The sequence below is a fragment of the Callionymus lyra genome, chromosome 16, assembly GCF_982586985.1.
Source record: "Callionymus lyra chromosome 16, fCalLyr1.hap1.1, whole genome shotgun sequence".
In the NCBI taxonomy this organism is placed as follows: Eukaryota; Metazoa; Chordata; class Actinopteri; order Syngnathiformes; family Callionymidae; genus Callionymus; species Callionymus lyra.
Genome location: NC_141833.1, coordinates 21,051,828 through 21,072,081, shown reverse-complemented (window position 1 = coordinate 21,072,081; position 20,254 = coordinate 21,051,828). Strand labels below are relative to the sequence as shown.

Here is a 20,254-nt window from a genome sequence, read left to right as displayed (position 1 = left end):
AAATATTTTATACCAGTTTCCTTATAAAGTCAGGAATATACTTCATAGAATTTGTTTAAAAAAAAAGAAGTAAGTAAGTAATTTTTATTTGCCGGTCGACTGTATCCTCTCGTTCTCAGTCGTAACTGCTTTCTTTCGTTTTGAACCAAAATATGTCAAAAACATCAGCTTTTTTTTCATAAAATTATTTAACACCAGTTTCCTTATAAAGTCAGGAATAGATTTCATAGAATTTGTTTTGTTCTGATAATAATAGAGAAACATTGTTTGATCGTTTGGTTCTAATCAGAGAAAAAGCAAAAAAAACCAACACTTTTGCTGTTATAATAATTATCAATATTAAAAGTATATATGTATATATTTATTTGATTCTGATGAGTAAAAATATCAATTTATTATTAGAAATAAAGATTTAAACATGTTTTACTTTTAACTCTTAATAGTTTAAATAGCTTTTAAATATAAAATAATACATTTGATCACAAATATACAACCAAAAGTGTGAAATAAATGATGTTAAATCTGATTTAAAGTATGTTAAACATGTTAAAAGAAGCCATTTTAATAATGTTTCTGTGTGGGTGACGTGTGCAGCAAAGAGAGGAGTCTTCAGTGGATTCAGTGTTTAGTTGAAGGTTCAATTCCCTCCATCAAAGGAGGCACTTGTTTCATTTAACAGGATCAGAGCCGATGTTTTGCTCCGGCTTCTCTTCGTGGAAACACACAGTTACAGAGGATCATATAAAAGTCAGCACTTCTGCCGTTGGTTCTCAATAAGTTACAGGGAAGTATTTACACGTTGGGCTCGTGGGCTCGTGGCGGGAGAACCATTCAAAGATATTTACAAGTCTATACAAAGATGGACGCTCGTCTGCTATGAGTGGTTGAGCAGCAGGTTCTGGATGCTCTCGAAGGCGCTGGTGTAGATGTCGTCTTTGGAGGTCGTTCCGTTGAGATACTCTGATGGAGACGCAGAGGGTTTGAGTGACAGGTGGAGATGAAGGCGAGGTTTGTTTTGCTCACCTATGCTGTCGCAGTAGCTCTCCATCTGCTTGCGGTGCCTGAGATACATGGGCCACACGTGGCCGTCGAACAGACCAGGAGGGTCCGGGACGGTGTAGGTTCTCGTGCTGCGCACAGGAAGCACATGTTGGACTCGTGACGCTACTTCCTGTTACATTTGTTCACCGTTATCTTTGTTATAATAGAATACAAAGTTTGTGTTCGTAAAATAGTTATTTGTGTTTTAATATCAACTACTTTTTAAAGAAATGTTGTTAATTTCTTTTCCAGTTTAGGTTTAACCATTTTACTTGCATTAAACTCAAATATAAAAATTAAATAATGTTTTTTTTGCGGAAAATACATTTTTCAGGGCAATTTTGGAGTATTTTCCATTCAAAGTAAATGTTCTTTTAATTATTTTGTTAATTTCTTAATTGTCATTAGTCATTTGTGACACAAATGTTTTTGCTAGTTAGTTATTTTTGTTTTATGATGAAATTCTACTTCGTCTTCGTTTTATTTTTTGCTATGTATGTAAAAATATCTTATACAAATATTACCTTCTTACTTACTTACATATCTTTTGTTTGTACTAAAAGTTTTTTTGTTGAAAGTAAATATTATCATTATTTTCTTTCTACAAATTAGATTGAACTATTTTCTTAAATTATTATTATTCATTTTGCTGTTTATTTTTGTGTGCTTATATAATTGTCTTAACACTTACTATTTTGAATGTTGCAAATATTTGATGAAAATGTTTACATATATTATTACATATCTTTACATATATTATATTTATTTGTGTACTAAAATTATTATTTTTTAAAGTAAATATTATCATTTATTTATTTTTATTGATTCAATTCCATTTTTTATCTTTAATTATTATTATTATTATTCATTTTGCTGGTTATTTTTGCTCTCACCTATAATTTTCTTTTGTAAAATATTAGTATTTTAAAGATTTTAAATATTATTTTTTTTTATTATTATTATTATTATTTATTTTAATTTATTTAAATTATCTATTTATTTAAATAGAACTCAAATATGTGATGAAAACTGTGAATGTCTACTACTTATTTGTACTTGTCTACAACTAAAACACTTGTAAATATCTTTACATATATCATATTTATTTATGTACTCAAATGTTTTTTGTTTGAAGTAAATATTATCATGTTTTTTATTGATTCAATGACATTTTTTAAAATCTTTAATTATTATTATTATAAAAATGTTTGTGTGTTTAAATAATTGTCTTTTGTAAAACATTAGTATTTTCAAGATTTTAAATGTCTTTAAGTGATAAAAAACAATGAACTGATAAATAAATTCTAAATCAAAATGGTTTGTACCTGGTATAAAGTTCTTAGATACAACATAGTTTTAACTTTGAGGCTACAGATAAATGAGATAAGACTAGTAATATTTTTGTCCACGAGAGCTGCTGTAGTCATAAACCAAGTACCTTCTCCTCAGCTTGCACTCCTCGTACGGCAGAGAAATGTACAAACATTTGTCGTAGACGTCGATCAAAGGCCTGCAGACGCACAGAGAGGTTTGAGCGACGACTCAGAGGTCAAGGGTCACCACGAGCTAGCTAGCTAGCGAGCTAGCGAGCCGGCTCACTTGTAGTTGTAGATGAGGAAGCCCTCCACGATCAGGACGTGCACCCTCTGGTCCTCGGGCTCCTCGGGCGACAGGCTGACGCCGTGGGATCGGGCGAACTTGGCCGGGTTCTCCTGCCAGCCCCGGACGGTGTTGACCATGGCCTCCATGTCCAGAGCCGAGATCACTGGAGAGCAGAAGACACAAGAGCTGCTGTCAGCGAACACAAGCCGCCACAGGCTGCTGAGCGATGGCGTTCTAGACGCGCATCGGCCATTTTTTTTTATTTTTTTAAATAGTATTTTCTTTACGTTAACGTCTGAGACGTCATTTTTTTTTACCAGTTAAAAAAGAAATGAATGAAAGAAAGATGTTACATTACTGCAGGGTTTCTTACGCCAAATCCATTCTTACCATCCCACTGTCTAAAGCCGTCCTCCCCGACTTCTATCTGATCGGGTTTCTGAAATAACAGTCACCAACAAAACATTGCTGCAACCTAGTAACAGTCGGCGCTGATCGCGCCCGGACAGAGCAAGTCGAGGAGTTCGTCTCCACGCCAAGTCACGGCGCCGGCGGAGGTTCGACCCGCGGGTCGGACGTGAGGAAGCGTGACGGTCGACGCGGTCGTGGTTGGATCTCTGCGTTTCAAACATTAACTTCTTTTTTTTATTCAATAAATGTAATCGTTTCTATGTTGAAAGAAGAAATTTGACTACTTTTTAAATAATTGAATTAAGTTATTTTTAAAGTATTTCTAAACGAATGAAAAAAAAAATCACATAGGGTTTTATATTCTTATTCCAATTATTGCTAAATGTATTCTCTGAATTCAATATTTATATATTTGTAGCCTTTTAAATTCAATCTAAAAATATCTAGTGACCCCGGGTCACGGCACCAATTGAATGAAAAAATTGGTGGTAAAATCGATTGAACTTTCAGCCAATCATGAGACGAGGTCACGATGTGATTCTCACCTATTTTCTTAGCCTCTTACGTCACATGTGGGTCCGGAGGGCAAATTTTTCCCAAAATGTAATGTATATTAACGTTCATGTTGATAATTTGTTACGTATAAAGACGTCGGTGTTTAAGATAAGATAAAGAATTTCTACCCTAATAGAGAGACTTAAGGTAAGACTTAAAACTCAATTATATCAGTGTCATCAGAATATAAAAATCGTTTAACTAAATAAATAAAAACAAGCTTCATAATTGAAAGGTCACATGATCACCTGCGTGTCCCATAATTGGCCAAAAGTTCATTCAATTGGTGCCGTAACCCGAAGTCACTGGATATTTTTAGATTGAATTTAAAGGGCTACAAATTAAAAAATATTGAATTTAGACAATTTATTTCTCACTTATTGGGATTAGAATATTTAACTCTATGTGTGATTTTAAAAAAAAGTGTTTCTGATGTCACTAATATACTCCCATAAAAGGAATTAAACGGGAATTTTCGAAGACAGCTCGGCTGGCGACGAAGATTCCAAAAATTTTTCTTCCCCTTGAATAATTATAATCGATAATTCATCGCTGAAAGACTCGATGAACGCTTGAACGTTTAGGAAAAAATGTCGATTTTGAGATGTGACTTAAAGTGGCGACGCTCAACCTTGTCGTTGGCTGTCCAGGTCACAATCAGCCACAGATGCGTTACTAGGTCACATGACATCTGCAGGTCAGACTGGAGGCCAAACGTCTACATCTTACCGTAGCAGACACAGAACAACGTGACACGAGGAGCATCGTACCTTGAAGAAGTCGTCCTGGTGCACAACACAACAGTTGGGTAATGTCTTAAGGAGTCTATCTGTCAAAGTGGTCTTCCCACCGTTGGTCACTCTGGAATCACAAGCTCAAGTTTAGACAAAAACCTCTTAAAGGTCAGTGAAGAATCCAGTGGAATCTCACCCTCCGATGCCGATGATGAACTTCATTTCTACTGGATGTTGGTCAGCGGTGGAACTCAGTGAGTAAAAGAAGGGAACCTTTCTTTCTTTCTCTCTCTCTCTCTCTCTCTCTCTTTCTCTCTCCGGCGTTCCCTCCTTTTACTACTTCATTGATGGTGGATCTCACTCGCCGGCTTTTAAAGCGTCCAGATGCCGCGTCACGCCTCGGCCGACCAACCACGTGCCTCCTCCCTCGACCAATCAGACGGCAGATTCCAGAGGTGGGGGGTGCTGGGGTGGGGGGGCTCGGGTCCACCTGTCGTCCAGGGTCAAGTGACTTGAGGCTCGGATCTCAAGAGACCGGTGGAGTCTTGATCTCCATTGTTGTCTGGACGCTGAGTCACGACGACTCAGACTCATGAGGTTGATGTGGATCCGGACGGAGCCGCTCTTGAGCAACGACTCTTATCAGCCGGGATTAGAACGTGTCGCTCTACGGGGTCACTCTATAGGGTCACTGTCACATGGCCTGGTTTTCACGGAAAAACACTTTTTTACTGCCTTATCTCGTGTCACGTTTCCGTGTTATTAATGTTTAATGTCATAGAGTTAATAACGTTATATTAATAATTAACTTGCAATCCATTGATTAAAATGACTTTTATTACATTAGTAATTTTTATTATACAAATGAATGTCTTTATGGATCCAAAACACTTTTATTATCACTAATAATTTAAATATATATTTATTTATTATTAAAGACATTTATTTATTAAAGTATCAAACAAACTTTTATTCTCCTTATTAATTTAAAAATAACTTTATTTATTAATATAAAAATGTAATTATTTTTGGACTAAACAGAAATGTATTCTCTTTATTATTTACATATGTTTTTTATTTATTAATATTAAAAAATAAATTATTTTTGGATTAAAAAAAAAACAACCTCTCTATTGTTTACATATTTTTTTATTTATTCATATTTAAATGAAATTATTTTTGGATTTAACATTTATTTTCTTTATCATTTACATATATATTGTATTTATTAATATTAAAAATAAATTATTTTTTGATTAAAAAAACCTCTCTATCATTTACATATATTTTTGTTTATTAATATTTAAATAAAATTATTTTTGGATTTAACATTTATTCTCTTTATCATTTACATATATTTTTTTATTTATTATAATAGAAACTAATTTATTTTAATTAATGAAACACACATTTATTCTACTTGACTATTTGTATTTTTTTTAATGTATTAATTTTATTTTAACGAAAACATTCAATCTTTGTTATTTAATACATTTTCAGTCTTTTTTTTACGATTTTATTTTAACATTCCAGTGAATTAATTTTCTATTAATTAATTAAAAATATGAATAAATCATATGTTCCTGATCTTCCTTTATTCGTCACACGAATTCGTGGGGAAATTTCAGTTGTAAAAGTATCAATGAATTAATATTAAAATAATTTAAAACTGTATTGACGATAATAATTAACTATTAAGAAGAAACTTTTATTTTTTTTATTTTTTTTAATTAAAAACGTGTATGTTTTGGGATTTAACTTTTATCTAATATTTGCATATTTAAAACATTTCAAGCTAATTTATGGTCCAATAATTAGTTTTTAAATTTGACCCAATTATTCAATTTTCTCTTCATCTCTGGACGTAATATTGTGAAAAATAAAAACATGAGATATGTGTCACTGTCTGCACTCGCGGGAGAAACTAAATATTTATTTTATAAAGCACCTCGAGCTGCTCCACAGACTCTTACAAAACCTCCCCTCGTGGCTTCTTTCCACCACAGGACTCGAGCACAGCATGTGAAGCATGTGCTCCAAATACTTGAGCCTCGACTCAACTTCACACAATCATTTGTCTGAGGAGGAAACGCTGACATGGATCCTGAATACTTCGAATATATATATATTTATACACGTGAAATATCTGCTTAAACATCAGGAAATATTGAAGGATAATTAATAAGTAATTACACTTTCATTAAAGGTCAACAATCCAGGTCTGGAGCTCGTGTTTTAATAGGAAGCTCTTGTGTGACAAAGTATCAGAAAAATATTAGTTTAGAATCAACGTCACTATTTTTATTAATATTATTGAATTATTTCTCTGCCCTCCATCCACACGGGGGCGCTGCCGCTTCGAGTGTCGTAATAAAACCAAGAGTAAAAAAAGCGATTTTCTTGTTTGTTGATGATAACTTTGATTTTAAGTTCATTATTTTGTTTTCTAACAAAAATATGTCACATATTCAGCTTTTCTTTTAGAGAAACATTATTTCTGTGTTTGTTTCATTCGATATTTAAACACGAATATATGGAATAAAGTTAAATACTCAGATTTAATGTTTCCCTCGGATTCTTATTAAGAAAAGTCCTTAAAGACATTAAATCATGAAACTAAAAATAAAGTATTTAACATTTAAATACATGATAACAAAGATTTATGTTAGTTTGCAATGTACAATTTATTTGGTAACTTATTTATTTTTAGATATTAACTTTAGTTTTTTATGTTAATTTTATGTCATTGACATTGTTTTTTTATTTTTATTTTAAATGTTTGGTTTATCGTGGATTTAGTTTTGAATAAAATCTCAAATGTGATTCAAAAGTAATTGAACTTGTAGTAAATGTTGTTTTTATGGTTAAAAATAATGAAGTTAAAAACAAGAACAAAAGATCAACACAACTATAAAAAACATCCCTAAAGTCATAAGTCAAAAACATTTCTTTTGAGGAAAACATTTACTTTACTAAGGTAAGGTAAACCATTAATATTATTTTTTAAATGTTGTCTTTAAACGGTTTTATTTATATTAAAACTTTGATTTCTTTAGCTATTATTCTGGTTTTATATGTTTGAGATGTTTCTTGTTTTTACCGTGTAGACATTTGAGATGATTGTGTTTCAAATATAATGTATTATTATTATTATTACTATAATAATAATTATTATTACTATATCTCAGGGGAACCCTAATAAAAAGTCTCAGTAGATCAAAGTTCTGTTTATATATTTATTTTACATTAAATGGCACATTTTCATAAATATCATCTTCTTAATATTCGACAGCAAGTACACAACATGTTTACACAAAAGAACGACAGAGGGATATTACCCAGCATGCCACGCTGCATAGCATCAGAAAAACAAGCTCAGGAAGACGCAACAAGTTGGAGCGATTACTTTATATTAACTTAAATCTCCTTGAGAAGCTGCTGGTCCTGGATCTGTGAGTTAAAATGAACTGACGACGACAGTCTGGTCTCGACCTGGTGCTGTTCGGTAGAATCTTGAACCTTCGTTTGAAGCTCTGGAAATAAAACACATTTAGAAACAGATTAATATTAATTTAATTTGATATTAACCTTTGTTTTGAGCTCGTTAGAAGAACTTCTATCAAACTATCGAACTTTATTTAAAAAGTTTCATTAAGGAAAATGGTGGGAAACAAGTTTGGATTTTTGAGAGTAAATTTTTATTGAATTTAATCGATAATTAAAAGTCTTATAAAGTATGTGAGACAAAATATATATATATATATATTTATTTTGTATTAATATTATTCTATTTGACTGAAAGAAATATAACAGTCACAGTTATATTCTTCCGAGTATTAAAAAAACAAAACATTAGAAAATTATTTATATATAATATGTTTTCATTGTTTTGCACAAAAGACATGTTTAAACAAATATTTATGTTATATATATTTTGTGATGAAACCTAATTTTATATTAAATATTAAATATTTCAAATCTGTCATATATATTTTTAAATTAAAATATATCCATATAGAATAAATACATTCAGGACTGCAGACTAAGAAATATTTGAGTATATATATAAGAAAGTATTTTTTATTACTATTGTATTCAATTAACTCGTTATTAAATATGTTATTTTATCTATGTTGATTTTATAATGTATATTTTGGATTGATCTATTTGTATAATTTTTATATTTTTGTGATTTTATCTTATATTTAATATGTATATATATATATTAAAAAGAGGTATTTCATTAATATTTTCACAAATAACCCTCAAACCTTTATCCATTAAACCCATACATTATATGATGTCATTTCATTCAATACATCTTTAGAACAACTGATTAGAATTAAATATATACAAAAATAATTTATCTGATAAAACATATAATACTAATACTCAATATACTAAATACTACTAAAAGAAAGAAAGAAAGATGGGGGTCACTTCATATTTACATATTTAACATGTATTTATCTGACTAGTTGATTTCAGGTTATATTTGAGATCTGGAGGTGCTGATCCTCATCCCTGCAGACGGTTCTTGAGGTTACACAATGTCTTATATAACATGGAGGTCTGAGTGTCCAGATGTCTCAGGTGATCTACGAGCGGAACCTTCTAGAGTAACTGGACGTTCCTGGTCAGAGGCAGCAGGATCCATGTCTGGTGTGAGTGTCTGATGGAAATAGAGTTGGTTCGGTGCGACTTGAGGAGAAGAGCAGCTGAGCTTTACATAAGCAGTGCAGGAGGAAGAGGAAGAGGAAGAGGAAGATGAAGATGAAGGTGATGAAGGGAAACATGACTGAGCAGGAGGTTTGACGAGTGAGTGACAGTTTGCTGCTGCAGGACACTTTGTTCCAGTCGATCCAGTCCTTCAGACGTTCAACGTGTTCAAGATATCAGCGCGTTTGCTTTTAGACTTTGACTCTTTATCACTCATTATGGAACATTATCGCTTTTCAAACGTTGACATTTTTTTCTGACCTTATTTTGTCTTTTTTTATATTAATTTAGGGGATTAATTGACATGTTTTTCCTTCAACTACACTTTACTTTACTTTACTCTACTATACTTTAATCAACTCTACTCTACTCTACTATACTATACTTGAATCAACTATACTTTGCGATACTATATTTAACTTTACTTTGCTATACCATACTATACTATACTACACTTAAATTTACTTTACTATACTTTACTTTACTTTACTATGCTATGCTATGCTATGCTATGCTATGCTATGCTATACTATACTATACTATACTATACTTTGCTATACTATACTTTACTTTACTATGCTATACTATACTTTACTAAACTTAACTTTACTATTCTATACCATATTGTACTATACTACACTTTAATTTACTATACTATACTATACTATACTATACTATACTATACTATACTATACTATACTATACTATACCATACTATACTTTACTTTACTTTACTATACTATACTATACTACACTTTAATTTACTAAACTATACTTTACTATACTTAACTTTACTATGCTATACCATACTATACTATACTATACTATACTATACTTTACTTTACTATGCTACACTATACTCTACTATACTTAACTTTACTATGCCTTACCATACTATACTATACTACACTTTAATTTACTTTTCTATACTTTATTTTACTATAATTTACTTTACTATGCTACACTATACTATACTTTGCTATACTATACTATACTATGCTAGACTATACTATACTTTGCTATACTATACTTTACTATGTTATACTATACTATACTATACTATACTATACTATACTATACTATACTATACTAAACTATATAACACTACACTATACTATAATATATTATATAATATACTCACGTTAATGTCAGACGTCTTGACCCACTTCTGCCTCCATGGACTTCGTCCTGGAGATACAGAGTAAACTCAGACTCAGACTCAGACTCAGACTCAGACTCAGACTCAGACTCAGACTCAGACTCAGACTCAGACTCAGACTCAGACTCAGACTCAGACTTGTGTTCTGTGGATCCAGCTCAGATAACATAAACATTATGACGGGCGTGTTCGCACTTTAATCCCCAGTTGTTATTTTAGGAGGTTCAACTCGACCACTTGTTCTTTCGCTGGTTTACAGCCTGATGGGAAGATTAGAGTTTGGTATTTAAATGTGTGTGGTCTGAAGCTAATGTGCCCCCAGAGGAGGATTTCAACCAACAACCCTGTCATGTGTGGTTACAGGCAGTATTGAACCTGAAGTAACTGGAGGACTGTATGTGCAGGAACCAGGTCACCTTTCTTCAGTTACTGCTGAGCTGCTCCTGGAGTCTATAGGTCGCAAATACTTGTGAGTTTATGTCGCATCGACGTGTCAATCATTTACTCGCCTCTCGCTCTGAGCTCGAACCTTCTCCTCGTCGAACCTGCGACACATGAGGGTCTTCAGTTCACATCACTCATCATGAAAATGTGTTGAAAATGTTAAGAGTCACAGCTCCGCGGTGACCCCTGGCGGTGGGCGGGACTTACTGCAGCACGCAGTCCGGGATCTGCACGTGCACCATGGGCACGATGAGGCTCAACTCCTGGAGCGTGTGCACGTAACGGATCTTCTCCAGGAACTTGTAGCTGCGAAGAACGACGTTGATGTTTCTCTCGCAGTTTGAAACGTCACAGAAATACGTCATAAACTGATAAAAACTGAGGGAAAATAACCTTCGATCGGGGAGGTTGAGACTTTTTTTCTCTGAGGGCCACATTTGATACAGTGAGAAATGAACCGGGGCCAAACGTCAACAGTCATCATAAGTTCAAAATATATATATTTTTAACCAGATCAACAAAAAATCTACTTGTAAACAGTAGCATTAAAACTTTTTATCATGGGATAAATATCTATTTTACATGGAATAATACTGTTTGAAAAAGATACTGTGGAACTCGTGGAATCTGGATACTACTGTAGATCAGCGTTACTGACCTAAAGTGTCGTTTAAAGAACAAAAATGATTTTCTGAATTTGTGGAAATACTATCTTGGGGCCCACTGACGTATAAATAAATAAATAATAATAATACATTATAATAATAAATAAAGTACATAATAAATAAATCCAAATAAAAAAAACAACAACATAAAAATAAAATTGACTTTTTAAAATATTTAGCTGTAAAATATAATAATAATAATAATAATAATAATAATATATAACATAAATTGCAAAACAAATAAAAAAAATAGAAAATTAATTATGACTTCTTGAAATATTTAAGTGTAAAATATAATAATAAGAATAATAGTAATAATAATAATAAATACATACATTTAAATTGTAAAAAAAAAAAATATATATATTGCGTATTATTATTATATATAATAATAAGTGTAGAATATACTACAACTACTACTAATAATAAATAATATATTCATTAATCTAAATAAACAACATAAAATAATAAAATAAAAATGACTCTTTAAAATATTAAGGTGTAAAAAATAATCATAATAAATAATTAAATCTAAATTGTAAAAATGATATAATAATGACTTTTAACAGTATTTAAGTGTAAAATATAATAATAATAAAAATAATAGTAATACTCTTAATACATTTAGATACATAAATAAATGGAAAAATTAAATATTATTATGAAAAAAAGAGAGATATTTGAAGTCATGTCAGTTGTGTAGATATGTCAAAGTTATTTAGAGAAATAAAATTTTTAATTCTACACGTTATTGGATCAGAAAATGAGATTTAAAAACGGCCTTTTACAATTTCCTGGTTCACTATAGCAACAAGTTAACAGACAATAAGTGATTAAATACATTTTTATCAAAACAGTACAGTTATGTTTACTGTCAAACAGATGTGAAAACTATGTGTTTAAAGTCAAAAATAATGTTTTTATTGTGTTTTGTCGTGTGTAGCCTGAGGAGCTGCTCACCTGATGAACGGCCTGGAGATGGCCAGAACCGTCCGGATGAACCAGCTCGGGTGAGCGATGATGAGACACTTGAGATTCTTCCTGAGTCTGCAGCAAGAATATATATATTTATAAGTAATAATAAATTAAAGTGTAACAAGTACGTGACCCACACAGGCTTCCTTACTTCCTGTCAATCATCTGGTAGCACTTCTTCAGCCAGCTGATCCCGGGCATCCTCCTGCGAGGCGTGGATCCGTTCAGGTAGATGATCATGTAGTCCTCGGCCACCAGCAGCTCCAGACTGCTGACCACGTACCTGTGTGGGGGGGGCAGACAGGAAGTGACGTCACCAGCTGACGGCGGTCGACCAACGGCTGCGTCGAGCAGACGAGTCAAGACCGAACTGACAGAGGTTCTCACAGGAAGAGGTTCTCCATGATGTAGGTGTATTCTTCACAGGTGCTGTCAGGAAGATAACAGGCGGCGAACACGATGATGGCGTTCAGACCTTCGCCGTAGTAGCCTGGAGGAAGATTGACACGTGTTTACAGCACAAAATTACAATAACATTCACCTCAAAAACACGAAAATATATGTTTAATAAGCAGATACTTTCCTATAGGGTTCAAACAAGCACAGTTTAGTAGAGTTTACATCTTCTTTATCTTCTCAATTAACCAATTGAAAAACCAGAGGGAAGTTGATTACAATTAGACACTGCCACCTGGCGTCCGTATGCGGTAATTACATCTCTTAATAAAAAAGGAAAATTTGACTTAATTGATGAGAAATAGCGAAATTAGCAACTTAATTTTCATTAAATCAAGGTTTTTTTTTAACATTTGATGAAGTGAAAAATGAACTAAGGATTTAGCATCAAAGCGTATCTTTTTATTTTACTCTTGAGATGTTGTCTTTTAATGTATTTCTACTTTATATAATAATAATAATACATCTATGTTTTACATTGAATATCAGTTTGTAACAGACACTATGGGCCGCATTGAAACAAAAATGGAAGGAAAAACATAAAATATATAAAGTAAACTATACGTTATGACAAAGACTAAGAATCCCAATGAGTTGAATTAACCAAATTTGAAAACTTTATTCATGGGTTTTTATTATATTAATCAACTCAGAACAACTGAGAAGAATTATATCATATTTACCAGGAAAGAACATAAATACATTCACTGACAGGGAGGTACTTTTGAACCATTTCAACAATTATTTAAGTGATGGATAAATATGACAATATTTTATTGACCAATCAGCCGTTTTAATAAAATCACCTCTTTGAAACGGTGTGAAATAAAGATAATAATAATCTTTGTATTGAATTGTAATTGTTCCTATAGTTAATACAACTAAAGTATTTACTTAATACCAATATTTACTATTCAAAAATTAAATAAATAGTAAATAGTACAGGTTTACATAGAGGTTATCAGTAAATATAAATATATATTTCCCTCAGATTTTCAGTAAATCTTGACGGTTTTTCTTACTTAAATATAAATTATCTTTTATTGTGAATTACACAATATTTTCGTGATAGAATTCATCATTTGGTGAACGGTTGCTAAATCCAACATCTTTCCACTGTTTTCATTAGCATTAGCATAGCATATTTCCACTATTTTTATTAGCACTCTTTTAGTTTAGTGACTGTATTCAATACTTTTTTATGAAGGACGATAAATGACTTATGTATAAATAAATACGTTACAAAATTTCTAAGAAAATATTGTATAAATATCAATATGTCAAAAATAAATGACTTCTGATTTAATTTTTGTCAAAGAATGGAGCTATTTTACGTATAAATGCACATTTTGACATTTATTTATGCATTTATACATTTTGTCTTCTATTTATTTAGGTATTAATACATTTTGACATTTTGTCATCTTGACATTTCGTTGTCCGTATGCAAATTAAGTGGGCGGGTCGAACATCAGTCTAAGGCAGTGATTGGTTAAACAGGTGAAACTAACTAAAGCATGTCGATCCCACAACTATCGCTCCTGCAGCAACTGTTCTAAAGCATTTAATTGAACATTGAATAATAGGCGAACTCTCTTCTTTAATTAGACAGTGTGTAGTGTTCGCAGATAATACAAAGTAATAGTAAATACCAAATCTATTCGTTGTATTAATTTAAACAATATCTAAATATTGGTGAATAAATATTGATCAAACTACAGTCGAATGAAGTCAAACAAAGTTGTTCAATTGCGTGGTGTTGACGTGTGGACTCACCTCCGTGCGTGACCACCCTCAGGTACGGCCTGATGACCTGCATGTCGATCCGTCTCTCCTGGTCTCCGATGACGACGGTTCGCCACAGACGCCCGGACGAATCTCTCTCCTCCTCGCCTTCCCCGGGGAGACGTTTGGCGCTGGCCACGGGCGTGTCGTCTGTCCGCACGACGTAGAAAAACACCTCACTTCCAAAATCGAGTCGAGGTGGATTCAAAATGGCCGCCGCTCTGACCTTCCCACTCCAGCTCGTTGCCGTTGTTGATGAACTCCAGCGAGTCGGTCTCGTCCGGGGTCTCCATGTCGTCCACGTCGATGTCCAGGTCGTCCGGCGTCCCCAGGAAGTCGTCGGACGGCGCCGAGCCCTCGCTGCGGTCCAGAGACAGGTTCATGTCGGGGGCGGTCAGTGTGCGGCGCTTACGCTGGGCGGCCGACTCGCCCACCCTCAGGCTGGTGGGAGGGTCTGACAGGACGGAAGAGTTTTTAATGCTTCAGGGTCAAGAAGGATCTTCACGTGTGACTCACTGCTCCTGTGGTCGCTGAGGCCACATGTGGCGTCTCCGTCCTCCGGGAGAAACCTGCGTGTCGAACACAAGTGATGACCTCATAAGTGATAACCTCATAAGTGATGACCTCATAAGTGATGACATCATCAGTTACGTGCCGCTAACATCCACTAGCTACACCAGTTACTAATAAGTACCGTTTTTGCACCAGAATTAAACTTAAATTAGCCCAAAGTCTCAAGTCTTAGTAGCTCTGTAACCATTTTTTTTCTTTTTTCTTTTTCCTCAGTGCTTTCGAATCAGATTTTATTTTTGACACTTTCATTTTATGCTTTATATTTTAATAAAGTGTTTTTAAAGTTAAATGATTTGACGTTCTTATTTACAATTAACTTGTTGTTCATTTTTGTGTTGCAATTACAATTCTGGCCGCTAGATGCCAGCATTCATTACGTCCTCCGCAGCTAAAGGAACAATGAAATCTGAGGACGAGGGGATACAGTGACTCTATCAGCTTTTAAAGCTGATGTTTGGGCATATTTTGTTTGAAAACAAATGAAAGTAGTTAAGACTTCGTCAAGAGTCATGTGGTCTGTAAATACTACAACACCAGAGTCAAGTACTGGACAATACTACATATATATACTTGTTCCTACACTATCACAACACCAGAGTCAAGTACTGGACAATACTACACATATATACTTGTTACTACACTATCACAACACCAGAGTCAAGTACTGGACAATACTACACATATATACTTGTTACTACACTATCACAACACCAGAGTCAAGTACTGGACAATACTACACATATATACTTGTTACTACACTATCACAACACCAGAGTCAAGTACTGGACAATACTACACATATATCCTTGTTACTACACTATCACAACACCAGAGTCAAGTACTGGACAATACTACACATATATACTTGTTACTACACTATCACAACACCAGAGTCAAGTACTGGACAATACTACACATATATACTTGTTACTACACTATCACAATACCAGAGTCAAGTACTGGACAATACTACACATATATACTTGTTACTACACTATCACAACACCAGAGTCAAGTACTGGACAATACTACACATATATACTTGTTACTACACTATCACAACACCAGAGTCAAGTACGGGACAATACTACACATATATTCTTGTTACTACACTATCACAACACCAGAGTCAAGTACTGGACAATACTACACATATATACTTGTTACTACACTATCACAACACCAGAGTCAAGTACTGGACAATACTACACATATATACTTGTTACTACACTATCACAACACCAGAGTCAAGTACTGGACAATACTACACATATATACTTGTTACTATACTATCACAACACCAGAGTCAAGTCCTGGACAACACTACACATATATATTCTTGTTACTACACTATCACAACACCAGAGTCAAGTACTGGACAATACTACACATATATATTCTTGTTACTACACTATCACAACACCAGAGTCAAGTACTGGACAATACTACACATATATACTTGTTACTACACTATCACAACACCAGAGTCAAGTACTGGACAATACTACACATATATACTTGTTACTACACTATCACAACACCAGAGTCAAGTCCTGGACAATACTACACATATATATTCTTGTTACTACACTATCACAACACCAGAGTCAAGTACTGGACAATACTACACATATATGTTCTTGTTACTACATTATCACAACACCAGAGTCAAGTACTGGACAATACTACACATATATACTTGTTACTACACTATCACTATAAATAAAACATATTTTGAATTTACAGACCACATGACTCTCATCTTCAGTCGTAACAGCTTTCATTTGTTTTAAACCAAAATATGTCCAAACATCAGCTTCGTTGACACTGTATCGTGATACATGACGATTCAAAATGACACTGACTGAAACTGTGAAGAACCTAAATAACAGAATAATTAAAAGTATCATGGATGGAAGGATAGAGAGACTTTAGTTTTAACAATTTCCCCCCAAAAGATGTCCTTTGAGCTCTTGAAATATACAAATGTGTATAAAATAAAGTGTCTGTTGTGATGCTCTTTGTTTCCTGCTGCTGCTGCTGCCTCTGACTGAGTAATAACTGTGATTATCTCTTCAGCTGCAGCAGACTGTGTGAGCTTCGTGATTATCTCTCGTACAAGCTGTTAATGTTTTCATCGACTCAGCCGGAGCCAAGACAAAGCGGGATTGAACCCACTGGAAGTACATTTGCTCGGCAAAAACGCCTAAATTTAAGATATATAAACACACGTATGCAGTTATTATGAGTAAAACTATCTCTTGTTGCATTGAGATAATTTACTAGACCAGTTATTTCAAAGTAGTATAAGTACGGTTGGGTTTTGTCAAGAGTCTGTTACGATACTTATCACGATACAGGATCAACTATACTGTAGTAACAAGTATATATGTGTAGTATTGTCCAGTACTTGACTCTGGTGTTGCAGAATTTACAGACCAAAGTTTAGGAGCAACAGTCTGGAAGGATTTCTCTCCTCTGGTCCTGAACCGTGTGATCCAGGAACCATCAGTAGATTCTGATCCACAGACCTCAGAGCCCGAGCTGGGGTGTAAGTCTGGATCAGATCAGTGATGAAGGGACCCTAAGTGGTCGCTTAACCCGCAAATGTCTTTGGCCGGCATGGACGCCAGAGACTCTTTAGTATATTTGCAGTTGTATTGATTTGATTTTTGTTACGTATTAAATTGTTGTTCATTCCACTTGTATTTTGTGTTTTCTGTTCACTCTGCACTTGGGTTTAATTCACATCGTGAGACTGAGACATCATTCTTCCTTTAGCTGCAGATGATGTGCTGACTGCTGCCCTCTGGCGGCCGGAGGTTTAATTGCAACAACAAATTTCCGTGAATATTTGCAGGTTAATTGTAAATAATAAAAAATATAATTATTATATTTAATATAAACAATAACATATCTATAATGGATGGATGGATGCATGGATGGATGGATGGATGGATGGCTGGATGGATGGATGGATGGATGGATGGATGGATGGATGGATGGATGGATGGATGGATGGCTGGATGGATGGATGGATGGATGGATGGATGGATGGCTGGCTGGCTGGCTGGCTGGCTGGCTGGCTGGCTGGATGGATGGATGGATGGATGGATGGATGGATGGATGGATGGATGGATGGATGGATGGATGGATGGATGGATGGATGGATGGATGGATGGATGGATGGATGGATGGATGGATGGATGGATGGATGGATGGATGGATGGATGGATGGATGGATGGATGGATGGATGGATGGATGGATGGATGGATGGATGGATGGATGGATGGATGGATGGATGGATGGATGGATGGATGGATGGATGGATGGATGGATGGATGGATGGATGGATAGATAGATATCTCCCATATATAAGTCTCTGTATAATCGTTCACATCCATCTTTAGTCCCTGACGAGACACGTTGATGCAGAAAAGCTTCACTCGAGCACGAGCGTTGAACAGCGAGAGAAGAAAAAAACATCTGACCTCGGGAAGTCTTCGTCCTGCCATTCGTCCTTCACCTCCATGCTGTCCATGCGAACCGACCCCATGTCTGGAGCGAGAGGACGGCTGTGGACGAACAAGCATCGGATCAGTCTCTGGCGAATCGGGTTTAGGAGCAGCGACGGTTGAACTGGTTCAACATGTTCTTCAGGGCGGTGATCTAAAGAGTGACTCAGTTCACGGAACAATGTCCAGCAGTGTCGACTTGTCCCGGCGCATCTAATGCGTCTCAGCCCTGGAGGCCCCGAACAACTCGGGATCCTATAATCAAACCTACATATGTTCTGTTGCGTAAGAGAGCGGAGGAGTATTTTGGGTTTTCTGGTCTGAGGCTCCACTGGTTCCTGCTCATCATGTGCCAGTCTTGTGTCGGAAACATGCGGCGGAGGAGGAGGAGGAGGAGGAGGAGGAGGAGGAGGAGGAGGAGGAGGAGGAGGAGGAGGAGGAGGACGAGGAGGACGAGGAGGAGGAGACTGTGGTCCATGTGTCCACTGGCGTGGCACTGATGGACCTGACCGGGCCCGGGAAGTGAAAGTGGGCTAAAAGCTGCGATGCCCTGCGGCCGCTGAAGCTGCTCCGAGTACAAAAATAAACGTCGAACTCGGAGCGACTTCTGCTGCGTTTTAACTCGAAACAACTGCAGGGACTTGAAGGTCCTCCATCTTGGATGTTTGTAAACAGCAGCACATTTTTAAGATTGGATTTTCGGGGAACGGAGGATGAATTTTACTTCGATAATGTGTGTGGAATTTATCAAATAAGAGTGAAACAAAGAGTCTCATTTGTCATTTGATAAAATAATCTTTAATTACATTATGACCACTGAAAGGTCGCCATTTTATACCCAATTATGTTACAGGAATTTCCGACACTTCAATTCAATATCATTTTACGAATCAAAAGGTGTTTTCAACAATTTAACATTCAATTACGACCACTTAAAATTCTCACACTTGAGCTAAAAATTGGGAGGAAAATATGCCTTTAATTCATTAATATGATTATCTTGACATTTTTGATTAATATTACAGGAGAAACACACCATTTTTTTTACAACTATTATAATTTTCTCCGCCACTACAATATCAATATAAATAATGAAAAATAATAAAATTATTCAATCTGTGCTAGAAAAAAAAGACGTTAAGCTTTTAGCTGTGAATTGAAATTGATCACAGTTAGAATAGTATTTGTTTTGGTTGAATATAGAGTATCCTCTCGTCCCCAGTCGTAACTCCTTTCATTTTGTTTTCAAACCAATATATGTCCAAACATCAGCTTTAAAAGCTGCTGGACTCACTGTATCCTCTCGTCCTAAGTTGTAACTGCTTTCATTTGTTTTCAAACCAAAATATGTCCAAACATCAGCTTTAAAAGCTGCTGGACTCACTGTATCCTCTCGTCCTCAGTTGTAACTGCTTTCATTTGTTTTCAAACCAAAATATGTCCAAACATCAGCTTTAAAAGCTGCTGGAGTCACTGTATCCTCTCGTCCTCAGTCGTAACTGCTTTCATTTGATTTCAAACCAAAATATGTCCAAACATCAGCTTTAAAAGCTGCTGGACTCACTGTATCCTCTCGTACCAAGTCATAACTGCTTTCATTGGTTTTAAACCAAAATATG

The 20,254-nt window shown here is 34.8% G+C and overlaps 2 protein-coding genes across 2 annotated transcripts; both read right to left on the bottom strand.

Annotated features, from left to right (window-relative positions):
- Nucleotides 1-602: 602 nt before the first annotated feature.
- On the bottom strand, nucleotides 603-4,672 carry LOC148064130 (nicotinamide riboside kinase 2-like). The gene is made up of 7 exons (XM_087810612.1): nucleotides 4,540-4,672; nucleotides 4,380-4,470; nucleotides 3,034-3,082; nucleotides 2,641-2,806; nucleotides 2,480-2,551; nucleotides 1,024-1,130; nucleotides 603-960 (listed from the first exon to the last, which is right to left on the bottom strand). The coding sequence occupies exons 1-7, from the start codon at nucleotides 4,563-4,565 to the stop codon at nucleotides 875-877; spliced, it is 597 nt and encodes a 198-aa protein (XP_087666738.1). The 5' UTR covers nucleotides 4,566-4,672; the 3' UTR covers nucleotides 603-874.
- A 2,893-nt stretch (nucleotides 4,673-7,565) lies between these two features.
- On the bottom strand, nucleotides 7,566-18,689 carry LOC148064129 (caytaxin-like). Its single transcript, XM_087811923.1, has 11 exons — nucleotides 18,612-18,689; nucleotides 15,063-15,115; nucleotides 14,773-15,000; nucleotides 14,538-14,696; nucleotides 12,693-12,795; nucleotides 12,457-12,588; nucleotides 12,291-12,377; nucleotides 10,873-10,971; nucleotides 10,731-10,766; nucleotides 10,204-10,250; nucleotides 7,566-7,876 (listed from the first exon to the last, which is right to left on the bottom strand). The coding sequence occupies exons 1-10, from the start codon at nucleotides 18,674-18,676 to the stop codon at nucleotides 10,211-10,213; spliced, it is 1,002 nt and encodes a 333-aa protein (XP_087668049.1). The 5' UTR covers nucleotides 18,677-18,689; the 3' UTR covers nucleotides 7,566-7,876; nucleotides 10,204-10,210.
- Between the last annotated feature and the right edge of the window lie 1,565 nt (nucleotides 18,690-20,254).